Source organism: Orycteropus afer, unplaced genomic scaffold, assembly GCF_000298275.1.
Source record: "Orycteropus afer afer isolate SDZICR_OR568_19922 unplaced genomic scaffold, OryAfe1.0 scaffold00103, whole genome shotgun sequence".
Lineage (NCBI taxonomy): Eukaryota > Metazoa > Chordata > Mammalia > Tubulidentata > Orycteropodidae > Orycteropus > Orycteropus afer.
In genome coordinates this window covers 4,215,871-4,231,864 of record NW_006921690.1, presented here as the reverse complement: position 1 = coordinate 4,231,864, position 15,994 = coordinate 4,215,871, and the positions used below count along the sequence as shown (strand labels likewise).

General features: G+C 45.9%; 1 protein-coding gene across 1 annotated transcript in view; it reads left to right on the top strand.

Annotated features, from left to right (window-relative positions):
* Positions 1–15,994, top strand: part of NAT10 (N-acetyltransferase 10) — a 39,312-nt gene that overhangs the window by 6,873 nt on the left and 16,445 nt on the right. Inside the window, exons 7-19 of the mRNA XM_042781306.1 lie at positions 2,995–3,109; positions 3,201–3,308; positions 6,642–6,775; positions 7,903–7,996; positions 8,106–8,204; positions 10,486–10,622; positions 11,239–11,363; positions 11,792–11,942; positions 12,210–12,306; positions 13,168–13,284; positions 14,119–14,220; positions 14,315–14,389; positions 14,993–15,109. Of these exons, the coding sequence (XP_042637240.1) occupies positions 2,995–3,109; positions 3,201–3,308; positions 6,642–6,775; positions 7,903–7,996; positions 8,106–8,204; positions 10,486–10,622; positions 11,239–11,363; positions 11,792–11,942; positions 12,210–12,306; positions 13,168–13,284; positions 14,119–14,220; positions 14,315–14,389; positions 14,993–15,109 (1,471 nt within the window). The remainder of the gene's footprint in view (positions 1–2,994; positions 3,110–3,200; positions 3,309–6,641; positions 6,776–7,902; positions 7,997–8,105; positions 8,205–10,485; positions 10,623–11,238; positions 11,364–11,791; positions 11,943–12,209; positions 12,307–13,167; positions 13,285–14,118; positions 14,221–14,314; positions 14,390–14,992; positions 15,110–15,994) is intronic.

Here is a 15,994-nt window from a genome sequence, read left to right as displayed (position 1 = left end):
TGTCAGTCCTTTGTAATTGTGAGGGAGCCATAATGGGAAGGAAATTTTTGTCTTGGATCCAACTGGAAGCTTTGCTTTTGTGTGAGGAAGGAGTCCAAAGTGGTGAGATTCTTTTTTGTGTGTGTGTGATTTGGGTGAAAATTTACAGAGCAAATTCACTTTCCATACAGCAGTTCATATATAATTTGTCTCATGACATTGACCACAGTTTACCACAATGCAACAGCTCCCCTCCCCCTTCCTCCCCATAGTTACCTCTTCCCAATATCCATCCCTCCATGCACTCCTGCCCCCTGAGCTGTCTCCCTGTGCATAGGCAGCCCTTCTTTCTCCCATGATTGTTCTCTCCAAGGAGTGTATTTACCTGAGGTAAATGTTCAAGTCATATGCCTGTCTTTTGTTTGGCTGGAAACGACAGGTGTGGGTTCAATTCCAGACCTGAAGGGCAGCTAGGGGCCATAGTGTCAGTGGTTCCACCAGGCAACATTGGACCAGCAAACCTGGTCCCCCGTTTTTATTTTCTTTTCTCCAAATGATTTTGAGTATTGTTCCACATCGTTCTCCCTCTCCATCAAGGATCTCCTACATAGATCCAAAGTGGTGAAATTCTGGACAGCATTGGTGATTGTGAAACTAGCCAGAAGGGATGAGATTGAGTAAAAATGAGACTAGAGACCTGGATCCTTCTGTCTTGGTTCTGGCGCAGGCTAGTGCAGTGGCCTTAACCAAGTCATTTTACCTCCTTGGGTCCTAGCTTACTTACCTTTCATAGGGGGATTTGTCTCAATCTCTGTTTCCTGAAATGTGCTCCATTAGTGTCTTAAGAGAGACATTGCGACAAAAGAGTTTTCTGGCCAGATACGTTTGGTAAATGCTGATACTGTTTTTCCTTTATGAAGGTCTGCATTATCCTCTGGTAGCCTCGGAAAAGTTTTGCAGCAGCAGGGACCTGTTTAACCGATTTTTTCCCAAATTGAGTTGACCACAGAGCCCTTTTATACCTTTAGAAACTGGGGGCAAGATCAGTGCTTCTCAGCCCGAGTGATCTGCCCCTGGGGACATTTGACAGTGTCTGGAGAAATGTAGATTGTCCTGACTGGGGCAGTAGCTTGGAGGGAGGAGGTGGGGATGCTACTGGTGTCTAATGGGTAGAGGCCACAGATGCTGCTTGACAGCCTGCAGTGCACAGGGTAGCCTCCCCCTCCCCCAGCAAAGAATGACTTGGTCCAAAATGAGGTTTAGGAACCCTGGCCTTGATGAACCTTGGGGTCTTTTCTAATTTTGATGATAATTCAGCAGCCCGTGGCTCCTCCTTTGGTCTGCTCACCCTTTAACACAGTGGAATGAGTAGGCCAGCTGAGGAATTATATGTTGTTAAACAAAACAGAAGTCTTGTGAGAGTAGCCAGTGAGATTCTTTTCTTGCAGTGATGGGAGGCTATTTGAATTTTACAGCCAAACACATCTTTTTCTACAGGCACATGAGTGTTTATATATTTCCTAAGGGAGCTTTCCTCACTACTTCTCCCTTTTGTTTTTTATTCCTGTGGTAAATCCATCTGTGTGTCTGTTGTTTCCCCATGTGACTGGTGGATATGTAAGTTGGGTTTAGAGTTTCCCATTTAAGGATGACCTAAGAAACCTTGGTGCTAAAGGGTGAGCCTGGGAGGCTGTGGGAAGGGCCAAGTGACAGAGAACCGAGGCGGTTGTGTGCACCAGGAAGGCTTGTAATTGGTCTCTTGTGTGGAGTTCATGGTTTTCTTGTTTGCTTAATGAAGCATGTTCATTATGGAGGAGACTCTGAATCATCTCTCACTACTCACTCTAGCTTTGTCAGACTTACAGGGCCAAATGATTTTCTTAAAGAAAAGCAAACCTTTTTTTTTTTTAATTGTGATTTAGGTGAAGATTTACAGAGCAAATTTACTTTCTTTCCATACAGCAGTTTACATATACTTTGTCTAATGACATTGACCACAGTTTACCTCAATGCAACAGCTCCCCTCCCACTTCCTCCCCATAGTTACCTCTTCCCAGTGTCCATCCCTCCATGGACTCCTGCCCCCTGAGCTGTCTCCCTGTGCATAGGTAGCCCTTCTTGCTCAATGATTGTTCTCTCCAAGGAGTGTATCTACCTCAGGTAAATGTTCAACTCATATGCCTGTCTTCTGTTTGACTGGAAACCACATGTATGGGTTCAATTCCAGACCTGAAGGGCAGCTAGGGGCCATAGTGTCAGTGGTTCCACCAGGCAACATTGGACCAGCAAACCTGGTCCCCCGTTTTTATTTTCTTTTCTCCAAATGATTTTGAGTTTTGTTCCACATTGTTCTCCCTCTCTATCAAGGATGTCCTACATAGATCCCCTTCCAAGTGGATGACAGTGGTAGCTGGGCACCATCTAGTTCTTCTGGTCTCATAGTCGTATAGGCTGCAGATCGGATGGTGTACCAGTCACTCGGACTAATTGTTTTTATGAATTTTGTTTTTCTTCATTCTTCTTTGCTCTGGACGAGGAGAGACCCATCATTGCATCTAAATGGCAGCTCGCTAGCTTTTAAGATCCCAGTTGCTACTCGCCAAAGTAGGAGGTGGAACAATGTTTTGTATAGTATGTTATGCCAATTGAGCTTGATGTCACCTGCGACTATGGTCCCAAGCCCACAGGTTCAACTACTCGGTCCCTCTGGGTAGCTGGCTGTGACCAAGCAGTGACCACAACCTTTCCCTTGTCAATTCTGCTATACACCTAGGAATTCTGATTATTCATATAAACTTAAAGAACCATTGTCTGCCAATCCTATATATGTTCTCAGATACACTCCCCATATCACAGACATACCTAATCGTTCAGCCTGTCCACCCATCTATCCATTCATACACCCATGCTTGCCTTCACTGACAATGCAGTACTGTATGTGCAAAACAAATCTTTATTTTGTAGACGCTGCTGCCCCCCCCCCCAGCACCTCGTTATGATGGTTTTGTTCCTCAGGTTTATTCTGTCTCTGGCCTCTTGTAAGAAATGTCTTGTCATTGATGACCAGCTCAGCATCCTGCCCCTCTCCTCCCATGTTGCCAGCATTGAGGCACTACCTCCACAGACTGCAGTGAGTGTGTTTTGGGGGCCGAAGAGTCTGGGGGAGGCTATATGTTCTGTGTTGATGCTCCTGTGGCAAACCCTCTCCTCCTCTCTGGTAGGATGAGAGTCTCAGTCCTTCTGATCTGAAGCTGAAGGAGTTGAAGGAGAGCCTGCAGGACACCCAGCCTGTGGGTGTGCTGCTGGACTGCTGCAGGACCCTAGACCAGGTGAGAATGGCCTTCAGAGCTCCCCACCCCAGTGCCGACAGCACAGGTAAAACCCAGCGGGCAGAAAGCCACAGAAGCCAAGTGAGGGCAAGACTTGGCTCCTCTCTGGGGAAAGGGCCCTTTTGTTTTGCTTGCACTCAGGCATGCCTGGCAACAGCAGGACCCTTCTCTGTTTGGATTCACAGGAGACGTCCAGGGATGACCTTTGCCTTGCCTCAATTTGATAGCTCAGAGACCTGGGGCTGGGGGTGACAGAGGTAGATTAAGTTTGGAGAGGAGCCCTCTCAGCACTTTTCCTAAGAGAGGGTGATATTCCTTAGTATTCCTTAGTCTGAGGTAAATTTTGGTGGTATGTATTAAACTCTAATTGCTTATGGCTTTTACAGACGTGAGAGAGCCTGAGGCCTTCTGCACTTAGCACTGTTCCCATGTGAGGCCACAAGGTACCTCTGTGGCGGTAGGGACCTTGTTTTTGCGTGCATCAGCAGGCTAGGTGGGGGCTGCCAGGACTCCTTTCAGTGTTCACCTGAGGTGACCAGTGCTGGTACGTTCAGCTTCTCTGGTTCCTGGGCCATCAGGGGAGCTGACTAGGTATGGGTCAGAGGCCATCAAGGCTGCCAGGTATGTTCAGGGTTCTGGTCCATCTTGAATCAGATGAATAGCACAGGCTTCTGGGCTCTTGGGCTCTGCTGTCATGATGGAAAACAGCTGCAGTGACACCTCCCACTTGGGGCTAACTCCCAACTGGCTAGTTTCCCTTTTCATTCTGGAAACATAATCGCCAGCTACACAGCTCTCTGTGTAGCTAGGCTGCAGGCCCTAGGCTGCTTTGAATTGCTTCCTGGTGCCCTCTTCATCAGCAGAGAGAGAGAGAGAGAGGTGGGAGAAGGAGGGAAGGGGAACTATATAACACTAGTTGCAGTATTGTGAAAGCAATAAAGGACCCGTGTGGTAGGAAAAAAAAAGAAGTACAAAAGTGAAAAGCAGAGAACTATGATGTTTCTACTTGGCAGTTCCACTCTCCAGAGATAACTGTTATTAACAGTTTGCTCTGTGTCCTTCTGGATCTTTTTCTGTGCCTATAAATGAATATTTTTTTAAATATGTGAAGAGGCCACACTGTATAGGTCATAAGTGGTTCCCTATTGGACATTTGGATTGATTCTAGCTTTTTTGCTATTATGAACAGTACTGTTAGGGCATTCTTACAGATATATCTCTGGACATTTGGGCAGAATATCTAGCATAAGTTGCCAGGAATTGCTGGAGCAGAGAGTGGATGCATTAAAGTAGGTGTCCTACCAGTTTATAGAGCCACTGACGGTACGAAAATGCCTTTTCCTTGCAGCCTTGCCAGCACTGGGTACTGTTAAACTTTTACCAGTGTAGTATGGGAACATGAGATTGTTGGTTGAATTTGTGTTGCTTTAGTAGTGAGAGAGCCAGCTGCCCTTTTCATGTAATTGTTGGCTATGTATTTTTTATATATGTGAACTGATCTGCTCTTCTGCCCAGTTTTTAATTGAGTGCTTGCCTTTTTTGTATTGATTTTTTGTTTAGAAAATTTAGTTATGTCAAGGAGATCTGGTGGTGCTATGGTTATAGCATTGGGCTGCCAACCAAAAGGTCAGTGGTTCAAACCCTCCAGCTGCTCCGTGGGAGAAAGGCAAGGCAGTCTACTTCCATGATATTTACAACCTTTGAAACCCTATGAATCTGAATGGCAGTAGGTTTGGTTTGGGTCTGTTTTATCAGTGAGTTTTTTCCAGTTAGATTTTATCAGAGTTTGTGACTTCCTTACTCTGAGCAACAAACAAATGGAGCAAACATAGCATTCTGTAGAGGCAGTGTTAAGATAAATAGGACTTAGATCCCTTGAGGGTTTCTGTCTGGAGAGACTCTGGTTTCTTGTACCTTCTCCCCTTCCTTCCCTTTCATCTGCTCTGGCTGCATTTCTTCAGTGTCCCTTAGTGTCACTGCCTAGGAGAGTGGGGCAGCTTAACTTCTTTAGGACCCAACAAGCCAAACTGGACCATTTGGCTGCCTTCTCAGGCTCAAGGCCTGTTCCCAGGAGAGGACACAGCTTGGTCCCTGAGTAGTGAGTGCTGTGGCTCATCCTTGCCCTCAGCACCACTGGCATTTTGCTTTCCCTTCCAGGTGCCAGGCACAGGGCTCTAGCAGTAGGTAAGAGGGGCCCATGCTACCTCCTGGAGCTTATGTTCTAGTGGGTTGAGGTGGACAGAGAATAAGGTGAACACATAAATCATGTAGTATAGAGGAGGGCGGTATGTACAGTGAGGAAAACGAGAAGCAGCAAAGAGGTATGGGGAGTCCCAGGGTGAGGGTGGGACACTGCAAATTTAGATAATGGTCAGAGAAGGCCCCACTTAAAAGGTAATACTAGAGCAAAGAGTTGAAGGAGGTGAGGAGAGAGCAATGTGGATATCAGGGGAGAGGATAGTGTTTCAGGCAGAGGGAGTAGCAGGTACATAGGCCTGACGCACAAGTGACCTGATGTACTCCAGGACTAGCAAAGAGGCTGGTGGCACTGAACCTGAGCAAGTACAGGGGGATAGGAGGAGGCGAGGTTGGCAGTCAGATGGTATGGGGCCACACAGGCCACACAGCAAGAGATGGGCCAGTGGAGGGTTTTATGCTCATAGTCTCAGCACAGCTGCCAGAGGGATCCCCAGGCTTAGTTTTAAAAGGATGCTTCTCACTGTTGTGTTGGGTATAGATGGTAAATAAACAAGAGTGGAAATGGTGACTAATTGGGGGGCTATCTCAATAACCAACACAGGACAGGGTGGTGGCTTTGCCAAAGTGGTAGAGGAACGTGAGGAATAGTAGGATTTTGTATGTTTTGAAGGTCCTGTCGACAGGATTTTCTGGTGTATGAAGCATAGGCTTTTGGCCTAGGCAGTTGAGCAGAGTTAACTGGGATGGGGGAGGTGGTAGTGGAGGAAGTTTTGGGGAACATTAGACATCTGTTTTAAGTTTATGACGTGTATTAGACACCCAAGTGGCGATGTATAGGAAGTAGATGGGTATGTGTACAAGTCTGGTGTGTGGGGGAGGAGGCCTGGACTAGAGATGTAAATTTGAGAGTTATCAGCATATAGTGGTATTTAAAACCTTGAGACTAACATGAGGTCACCAAGGAATGGAGAAATGCAAGTACTGAACATGGCTTTTTGACCTAAACAGTTGACTCCTTTAATTAGCCTTGGCCTCAACCTAACTTTTCCACAGAGACAGTGGTGATAAATGGTGATGGCTGGCTGGAACTTGGGCCTTTCTCAGAGCCTACCTGATAGTATTCTCTTTGCATAGGCCAAAGCTGTCTTGAAATTTATTGAGGGCATCTCTGAAAAGACCCTGAGGAGTACCGTTGCACTCACAGCTGCCCGAGGAAGGGGAAAATCTGCAGCCCTGGGATTGGCCATTGCTGGAGCCGTGGCATTTGGGTAAGAGGAGCCAGTTGCCCGTCTTAGGAATCCTGGGCTCTGAGGGGGCCGTGTGCAGGGTTAGCGTTCAGGTGACCATTGCTGGCTCTGACTGAGCTCACAGTGATTTCTCTGGATTTCAGGTTCTTGGTTGGATATAGCAACACTGTATTCACCCCCCCACACCTTAAATGTGCACAGAGAAATATGTATATGTACACAGATAGACGTACCAATGTCTTTGTAATCATTGTTTAAAGTTGAATACATACACAAAGCAAAAACAGGGTAAGAAACCTTAGAACTCTCAGAGTACAAGTGTGTACTCTCAGCTTTGCTGACTAAGAAAAGTACAAATTTGACATTTGACTATTTTGATCAATAGAAGACCTGGTTTTCCTCTCAGGAGCAGTCTTTGAGTGTGATATTACTGTCTGTTCTTTGCCCTGGGCAGATTTATTCATGTATCGATAGATTGAATACATATTTCCACCTTTGCAGACATAATAGTTGACCTTTTATGCACACTGTCTTCCTCGGTGCTCTTAATAGCTCTGTGTAGATGGATAAACCTAGTCTCAGGGAGCTTCAGTGACGCACCCAGGATCCCCTGCAAGTCAGTGCTGGTAGAGCTGGGTGTGTTGTTTGTACTCTCTGCTACTCCAGTGAAATTGCCACCCCTTAGCCTTTTAGCCGTTAGCAGTCCTTTACATGCAAGCAGCATGGATCTGTGGGAAGTTGAGCTGTGGCCTTGGCTCCAGCACTGAGCTCTCTGGCTTCACGGTTTGAAACTCTCTTGGCACAGCTGTGATGACAGTGAAGCAGTTGCTCTTGCAACAAGGCACTGAATTGGTGAATAGCCTGCCGGGTTTGCAGATGAGGGAGTTGTCCCCTCAGCTCCACAGTTTGCTTTCACGATCGTCGACAGCTAATTGCTAGTACTTGCTGCCTCCAAGTTGTTAGCATGTTTTCATTGGTTGGGAAGAAAAATATACTTAGGTTCTGGAGTTGCTTTACTGTTCCTCCCCAAAAGAAATGTTGACTTTATTTCATGTCATTATCTCTGGCTGTCCCCTTTGTGATGGGAGCAAACTTTAAAAAAAAAAAAAAAAAATTCTTAAACATCCACATTTTCTTTTGTCCTGTAGGTACTCCAACATCTTTGTAACCTCCCCAAGCCCTGATAACCTCCATACTCTGTTTGAATTTGTATTTAAAGGATTTGATGCTCTGCAGTATCAGGTAGGACATGAGGATCTCACTTTGATTCTGTGCTAGGTGAAGTCTTTAGAATGCCTGCTTCCTTTTTTAATGAGCTTCTAAAGTTTGTCATTTTGACTATCCTTTTCAGGAACATCTGGATTATGAGATTGTTCAGTCTTTAAATCCTGAATTTCACAAAGCAGTAATCAGAGTGAATGTGTTCCGAGAACACAGGCAGACCATTCAGGTGAGGTTCGCTCCACAACCCCACTGTGTGGACCCATGTTCTGCTGTATTTAAATGGCTCCAGGATATTTCCCTTGAGAGCCATATTATGTCCTGTGTAAGACTCTACTTTCGAGAGTGTTGTTGTTTTACCATCAACCTGTTCCCAGTTTTCAGCCTCTTCTAAAGAAAAACGTTCAAGCAAACTAAAAATACATGTAGTCAGATTGCAAAGTTGTCCCTCTAAAATCTGGTCAGTGGGATTATGAATGTGCTGATTAGCTTAAAAAAAATTACAAAACATTGTCTGACATCAGTTCTAATTTTGCTTCATTACTGCAGGTTTTAAAATGATTGATCCATAACTAGAACAATAAACTTGCCATTTAAAAGAAAAAAAATTAGCAAAATATCCTCTGTGGTTTAGCCAATGGTCCATTTTCCTTTTTAAACAGTACTCTTCTTTCCTGAAAGCTCTATAAATCTCCAGTGCTCTGTGAGCCTGAATGGCTTGTACTTGTCCAAAGGCTCCATTTGGTTCAATATGTAAAAGAGTCATCAGTGTGACAGGCCTGCAGAAGGGCCTGAGATCTGTATATGCTTGGAGTAGGTTCATCAGTTATTTTTGGCATTGGGTTGGGTGGAAAGTAGGCCAGGAGAGCTCGGCAGTTTTCTGCCATCAAACTGTAAGTGTGTATGTTGCCTGTTGAGGAGTCTGCATTATAAATAATGCTAAGTGTCTGTGTCCTTTGCCTTAAGAATCTTTTCTTCCTCCCCTGCTAGATCTCCTTCTAGTTTCTCTTCATTCTATATATTTCTTCCCACATTCACCTGTATCCTCAGCTGCAGTTGGGGATCTGGGTGGGCAGACAGTGGGTGGTGAGAATAGGGAGACCTGTTCAAACTCAAGAAAAATAAAGAAGGAAAACACTTCCTTGAAATGCTCTGGCTCAGCCCACGCGCCTCCTTGAATCTGTAATCAAATGCCCTATCGTATTACCACAGTCCTTTTGTTTCCAGACTGGAGTTTAAACAGAGAGGAGGTGACCTTACTTTATGAGGCTCCATTTGTGTCCCTTTGGGGCCTCTTCCTTCTTTCTGGATGTTGAGAAAAATAAGAATATTAGATTAAAGTCTGTAATGCCTCCTTTAGAGAGCTGCTCTCTGCTGCTTTTATCAGGCGCTTGTTTAGTTTTTTCCCCTTAAGAATCCAAGATGTGGGGCCCCAGTGAGGATATGTCTTCCTGCTTCGAGAAATGAGTGGGGCCGCTGCCTCCCTGACCCATTAACGTCTAGCAAAGCACTTAACAAATCTTACTTGCAGTGAAATATTTCAGACGTATAATAAAGTGCAAAGAGACCAAGATAACATCAGGATCCCCCCACTCGAATTTAAGAAATTCTAACCTTTTGCTGTTTGATGTATTTGTTTCATGTTTTAAAAACTCATTTATTTTTTGTTTCAGAGATCTGAAATACCACAGATGTAGTTGAAGTCCCTTTTATACCCCATTCCATCCCCTTCCCTCTGTCTCTTCCCATAGGTAGCTCCCATTTTACGGTTGGTGTGTTTCCTTCAATCCATGTGCTTGTAGTCTTACTGCATAATTACATACCCTAAATGGTAACATACTATACTCCCCCTTCCTCATCTTGCTTATTTTAACTCAGCCTTTGTTTCCAAGATTTGTTGATTCATTTGTGAGCACTAGGTGAATATACTAGAGTTTGTTGTATGTATTTCTAGAAGTGGAATCTGTAGATTTCCTAGGTTTTTGCCAAATTGCCCTTTCAAGTACTTGTACTGATTTACCTTGACACCAGCATTTATTTTTGTTGTTTTCTGAGTTTTTGTTTCCCCAAATCCTCACCCACACCTAACCTGATACTGAGGAGGAACATGAGAGAGGATAAAGCAGAGGGAAAGGACAGGGAGCAGCCATCCGGTGGCTCTAAGCCAGCTATTGGTTGGACAAGGCACTTTGAGAGATTTACCTAATTTTTCTCTTGAGCAGCCGTAGGATAGGTATGTCTTCCACTGCACAGAAGAGTCTGAGGCTCTGTGACTTTCAGTGACCTGCTCAGGGTCATGCAGTAACGGTTAAACTCCAGTGGACTCTGGCATCTGACTCCAAGCCCCTTCCATTTTGCCCTGGCAAGGAAAAATGGGAAAGAGGAATGGGAGAAAGAAGAAATGGGAAGGGGGAGAGAGAGGGAAGAGAGTAGCTTTATGGTGAGTCACCAGTAACCACAGCTGTGCCATTAGGTGACCCAGCTAATAGTATGAAACTCTTCTTCTGCAGTATATACATCCTGCAGATGCCATGAAACTGGGCCAGGCTGAACTTGTTGTGATCGACGAAGCTGCTGCCATCCCCCTCCCCCTGGTGAAGAGCCTGCTTGGCCCATACCTTGTATTCATGGCATCCACCATCAATGGGTAAGGCACCCTGGGCGGAGCTGCCGTTCTCATGGCTGGTTACTGGCGTGTAATCAGTAAGGCCCAGGCCTGGGAAGGCAACTCAGAGCCTTTCTTTGGAACTGCTTCGGTCTCTCATGTGCTGCCTTCCACAAACAGGAGCTTGCCTCTTAATAATAAATTGTAATTCACCTTTGGTCTGACCTGAAATGCTCAGCATTAGACTGAAAATTTTGTATTCAATGTCTCTCCTTCTGTCGTTAGGCCATGTTCAAGTTAATTTACGTTGATGGCAATACCAGTGTCTTAGAATTAGGTGAAAATATAGTGTTTACGTATTGTAATTAGCACAAGAAAGCCAACTTCTAATAACAGTTTTTTGATTTGAAATATTTAGTTCATGTTTGCTGTAGAAAAATTAGAAAAAAGAAACCAAAAGCCAGTAAGGAAAAGGAGAAATTTGAGCCAAGGCACCCCCTGGGGCCTGCACATGCTACAGCAGAAGTTCCAAAGTGGGCAGGGCTGTCTTCAGGGAGCAGGAGTCTGGTGTTTCAGCAGGAGGAGAAAAGAGGCTGTCTGTCCCCTCCTAGAGTGGAGAAAAGACCTTGTGCCTGATTATCTTTGCCTTTATTCCTAGCTATGAGGGCACTGGCCGGTCACTGTCCCTCAAACTTATCCAGCAGCTCCGCCAGCAGAGCGCCCAGAGCCAGGTCAGCATGACCGCGGAGAACAAGAGCACAACCACAGCCAGGCTGGCATCAGGTACTCCGAGTTCTGAACACAGCAAGTCCCTGCACACTCTGCTGCTGGAGCCTTGCTGCCCCTAATGACAACTGTGGGTGGTACCATAGCTCCCCACCATAAGGCACAAAGGCTGAGTCCCCAAGAGGTGCAGTAGCTTTTCTTAGAGGAGTGCAAGCCCGTGACCAGGCGGGAGCCTGATTTGGGCCTCCTGATGGTTGCAACCTGGGTTGTCACTGTTCTAGGCGTGGTTGCATTGACTTGGTGGGGTTGTAATTGTGGCAAGTTGAACATCCACCAAAACAATCTGAATCCACCCCGTTTAAATTCTTGAGACTTACTTATCTGGGTACCATGTGACAAAGATAAAGTAGAATATTTTTGCTTGGTCCTTTAGACAATACATGTTTAATACTTGTTTCTTTTGTCCATGTGTTTGTGGGGACTAGCTCGAACGCTGCATGAGGTTTCCCTCCAGGAGTCAATCCGATACGCCCCTGGGGACGAAGTGGAGAAATGGCTCAATGACTTGCTGTGCCTGGATTGTCTCAACATTACTCGGATCGTCTCAGGCTGCCCCTTGCCTGAAGCCTGTGAACTGTATCCTCTGAGTCCCACCTGCCCTATGGAAGGGAGAGGAGTGATGGAAGCATTGAACAAAAAAATTTTGGCCTTTGTTCCATAGAAAAGGGGGAAGTCAGACCTCAGTTCCCCTTTTCTTTTGCCCCAGTGTTATGTTTTTGCTTCAGACACTGGACTTCACTTCCCAAGCTAAGGGAAAACCACATATCCTGGTGACCCTTGGAAATTCTATGTCCTGTTTTAGAATTTCTCTTGTGTGTTTTGGTTGCTTAACTCTAGCCCTAGCTACTTTGTTAATAGAGATACCCTTTTCTGCTACCACAAGGCTTCTGAAATTTTCCTCCAACGGCTTATGGCCCTTTATGTGGCTTCTCACTACAAGGTAACTGCAACTGGCCCTTGGGTGAACTTCACTAGTCAGCTTCTGCACTTGGCAAGCCTCGTTTCATTGGCTTTCATATCTTTCATTACCCACCGGCTGGGACTTCCAGGTTGTGATCACAGCGGGGCCCAGTGATCTGGCTGGAGGGTTGCATTTTCCATTGTTGTTGTGGTGTATCTGGACCTTCTAGCTTTGCACACAGAGTGGGGGACTCCTGCATGTGGTTCAGTGCATGTTAGCCATGGAGAGTGGGAAGCTTTGCCCATTTTAAAAGGCATACTTACATTTCTTGCCTGTACCTTAAATCAGTCGGGTAGATTATATAGCAGTTAGTACCCCATGATGCTGCATGGCCTGAGACCAGCTTTGTGCCTCTGGGTCCTTTTTAAAGAACAATGAGTTTGATGGTTTAGAAGATCTAAAACTCTTAAAAACGGAAAAGCAGGTTGCACAGGGTACTTTCTGAGTGCTTGTGTAGGACTTGTCCAAACAACCTTTGATAGGAGGCTGAAGAATTGATGTTAGATGTGGTGACAGCTTTTCCTAGAATAGCAGCCTCTTCTCTGGAAATGGTTCAGTTCCCAGCTGTGAAATATGCAGTAAGAGGTAAGAAGTTCTCTTCTGCCACTGCAGCCTCTGCACCCGTGTGCAGGGGAGAGTAGGCATTTGAGGCTAAGTCCCACTTAAGCAATTATGAAGGATTTTAGGCTTGCTGAGGTGCTAAAAAGGCCCTTTGCTGGGCTCCCGCTCATCACTTGGTTTGGGTGAAAGCAGTCCTCCAGGCATTGGAGGCTTCTCACTCCAGCCTCTGAGTCATTCAGAGGGAGAAGCTTAGCACTGACTGGTGTTTGTGCCCCACAGAACTCTCCCAATGACCTCCAGATGCTTTCCGATGCACCTGCCCACCACCTCTTCTGCCTTCTGCCTCCTGTGCCCCCTACCCAAAATGCCCTGCCAGAGGTGCTGGCTGTTATCCAGGTACAGAAACAGGGCCTTCTTGTGGCATTACTTTGGGGATTCACTTATTCATAAAGGGTTAATGACTCAGTACCCACTGGGTGGGAGGGGAGCTGTCATTCCTAGTCTGAAGCCAGGTGGCTGGGAATATGGAGGCAGGTGGTTAGGGTCAGTGAAGGAGACTGCCAGTGCCAGACACTGAAGCCCCTGCTCAATGATAGGTAAAATCCAGAACTGGCCATTCTTATTTTTGACTTAGAGCTTTTCTGAAAACAACTTTTTGTTTCATTTCCTCCCTTTGTTACAAAAGCAGTACATAATTATTGTAAAATTAGAAGATTAAGTTTAGAAAAGAAGTTTTTTAGTACCTAGAATTCTGCTTCAAGTTTCTATCATACATATGTTTATGCATTTATTTTTTTGTTTTTTTTTTTTGTAAACACGAGATCATAGTATTCAGTGATCTGCCTTTTTTTAAAAAACCAGTGCATCAGATATTTATCACCTACATGATTTTGAAAGGCTGCATAGTGTTTCATTACGTGTAAATATGGCAACTTGACCCCTCCCTTGTCAGACGCTTCCCATATCAGATCTCTGCTCTTCTGTGTGGAGCTGTGGGAGCTTCCTCAGAGGGCACACAGGCTCAGTGTAGGTGTTTACACTTTGGGCCAGGAGGACGGCAGTGTTCTGCACTGTTAGTAACCAGTGGTCAGGATGCTCAGGGGGCCTAGTAATGGGACTTCTGGAAGCCTTTGACAGTATTAAGCCTGAATGCGGGGTGGACAAACCGAAACAGGAGTGGACTCTGCTCTGGAGCTGCCTGGGGTCTGCACTGCTCTGCCCTCCCCACAGGTGTGCCTTGAAGGGGAGATTTCCCGCCAGTCCATCTTGAACAGTTTGTCTCGTGGCAAGAAGGCTTCAGGGGACCTGATCCCATGGACAGTGTCAGAACAGGTGATGAGCTCTCCCCGGCACGCCTGACTGACTGAAGCTGGCTGTGTCGGAGGTGCTCTGTTGTGCTAATTATTAGCTTGTGTCTTCTACACAGTTCCAAGATCCAGACTTCGGTGGTCTTTCTGGTGGAAGGGTCGTTCGCATTGCTGTTCACCCGGATTATCAGGGGGTAAAGTGTCCTCGTGCCTCATGAACTTGGCGTGCTGGCATTAGCTGCTGCCATCATGCTGTCAGCTCCTGGGGGTGGGCACCCTCGATTGCTTAACTGGGAAGCATGTGAGGAGCCAGCTGAGCTCCAGGCACTTCTCTGCTGTGGAGAGCGCCTGGGGGTGTGGGGTGGCAGGTCGTGATGGTGTAGGCTTGCTCTTCCTTTGTGAGAACAAGGGACTTGGGATAATTACTTTCCGTGTCTTGGAAATCCCACTGAAGAGTTGTTTTAGAAACTTGAGTTCTTCACAGTGGCATAGAAACTATCTCTCTTCGGGGCTTACAGATATATGACCCAGAAAGTGCTACCAGCCAGCCTTGCCCTTGAGTAGCAAATAGGCTTTTCTTGCGAGGCTAGACAAGTAGTAAGAGCTGGGATCACACTGCTTTCCATTTTCAGGGTCTCAGCTTTGACATCTTTGAAGGATTCATTGGTTGTCTTTTCCAAGTGCAATTTGACATGGTGTGAAGGCTTTCTTTTCTAGAAGCAATTGAGGGGAGTAGAAATGCCTTAGACAGCTCAGCACCTCTCTTTTCCTTTGTTTCCCTCTGTGTTTGCTTGTAGATGGGCTATGGCAGCCGAGCTCTGCAGCTGCTGCAGATGTACTATGAAGGCAGATTCCCTTGTCTTGAGGAAAAAGCCATTGAGACATCCCAAGAAATTCACACCATAAGCAGCGAGGTAAGTGCCTTTTGGCAAAACTCATGTATCTTGGTTCTTGGGAGCTTGATTCTCTGTGTCTTCAGGAGCATCAGAAAGAACTGGCCAGTGGTCTGGGCCCCCTGAGCAGTAGCAGAGTTCCTCCCATTTGGGGGAAGCTGTGCTACTTCCAGCCTAACACTTAAGTTGAGATCCCTAACTGGTGGTTCTCAAAGTGCGGTCCCAAATCAGCATCATCAGCATCACTCATCATTGTTAAAAATGCAAGTTCTTGAACCTCATCCCATAACTGCTGAGTCAGAAACTCTGGGGTAAGGCCCAGCCATCTGTGCTAACAAGCCTGTAGGGGATTCTAAGGTTCATCCAAGTGTGAGTGCCTCTTCTGCATAGTTGCTGCCTTTCCTAGTCTGAGACCCAGACTGTAGGCAGTTCTGTCATTAGTAATGGGTCCTTTTCCTTGATAGGAGTGGGAACACCAGTAGCTGGAACAGTTGGGAAGCACTGCACATCCATTCTTTGATTTGAGTCCAACAGGCGCCTGTTTGGGAGATAGGAAGGGACTTGCATTTAAGTTCAGGCTCAGAGCTTTGCCAGTTCCCAAGGTCATGGAGCTCTCAGGGGGCAGAAACTAGACTTAGTGCTGGCTCTTCAGAACCTTAACTCTGCCTCTTTGTAAACCTGTTAAGCTTGTCTACACTATGGGGCCATTTTCCCTCTTCTAGATTCAGAGCAGTGGCATTTCGTGGGTGTCTAGGTGTTTGATTTTATTGACAATGGCCGCTTGACTCACAGCTTGGTTGATTTTTTTTTTTTTTTTTTAAGTTGTGATTTGGGTGAAGATTTACAGAGCAAATTCACTTTCCATACAGCAGTTCACATATACTTTGTCTCATGATACTGACCACA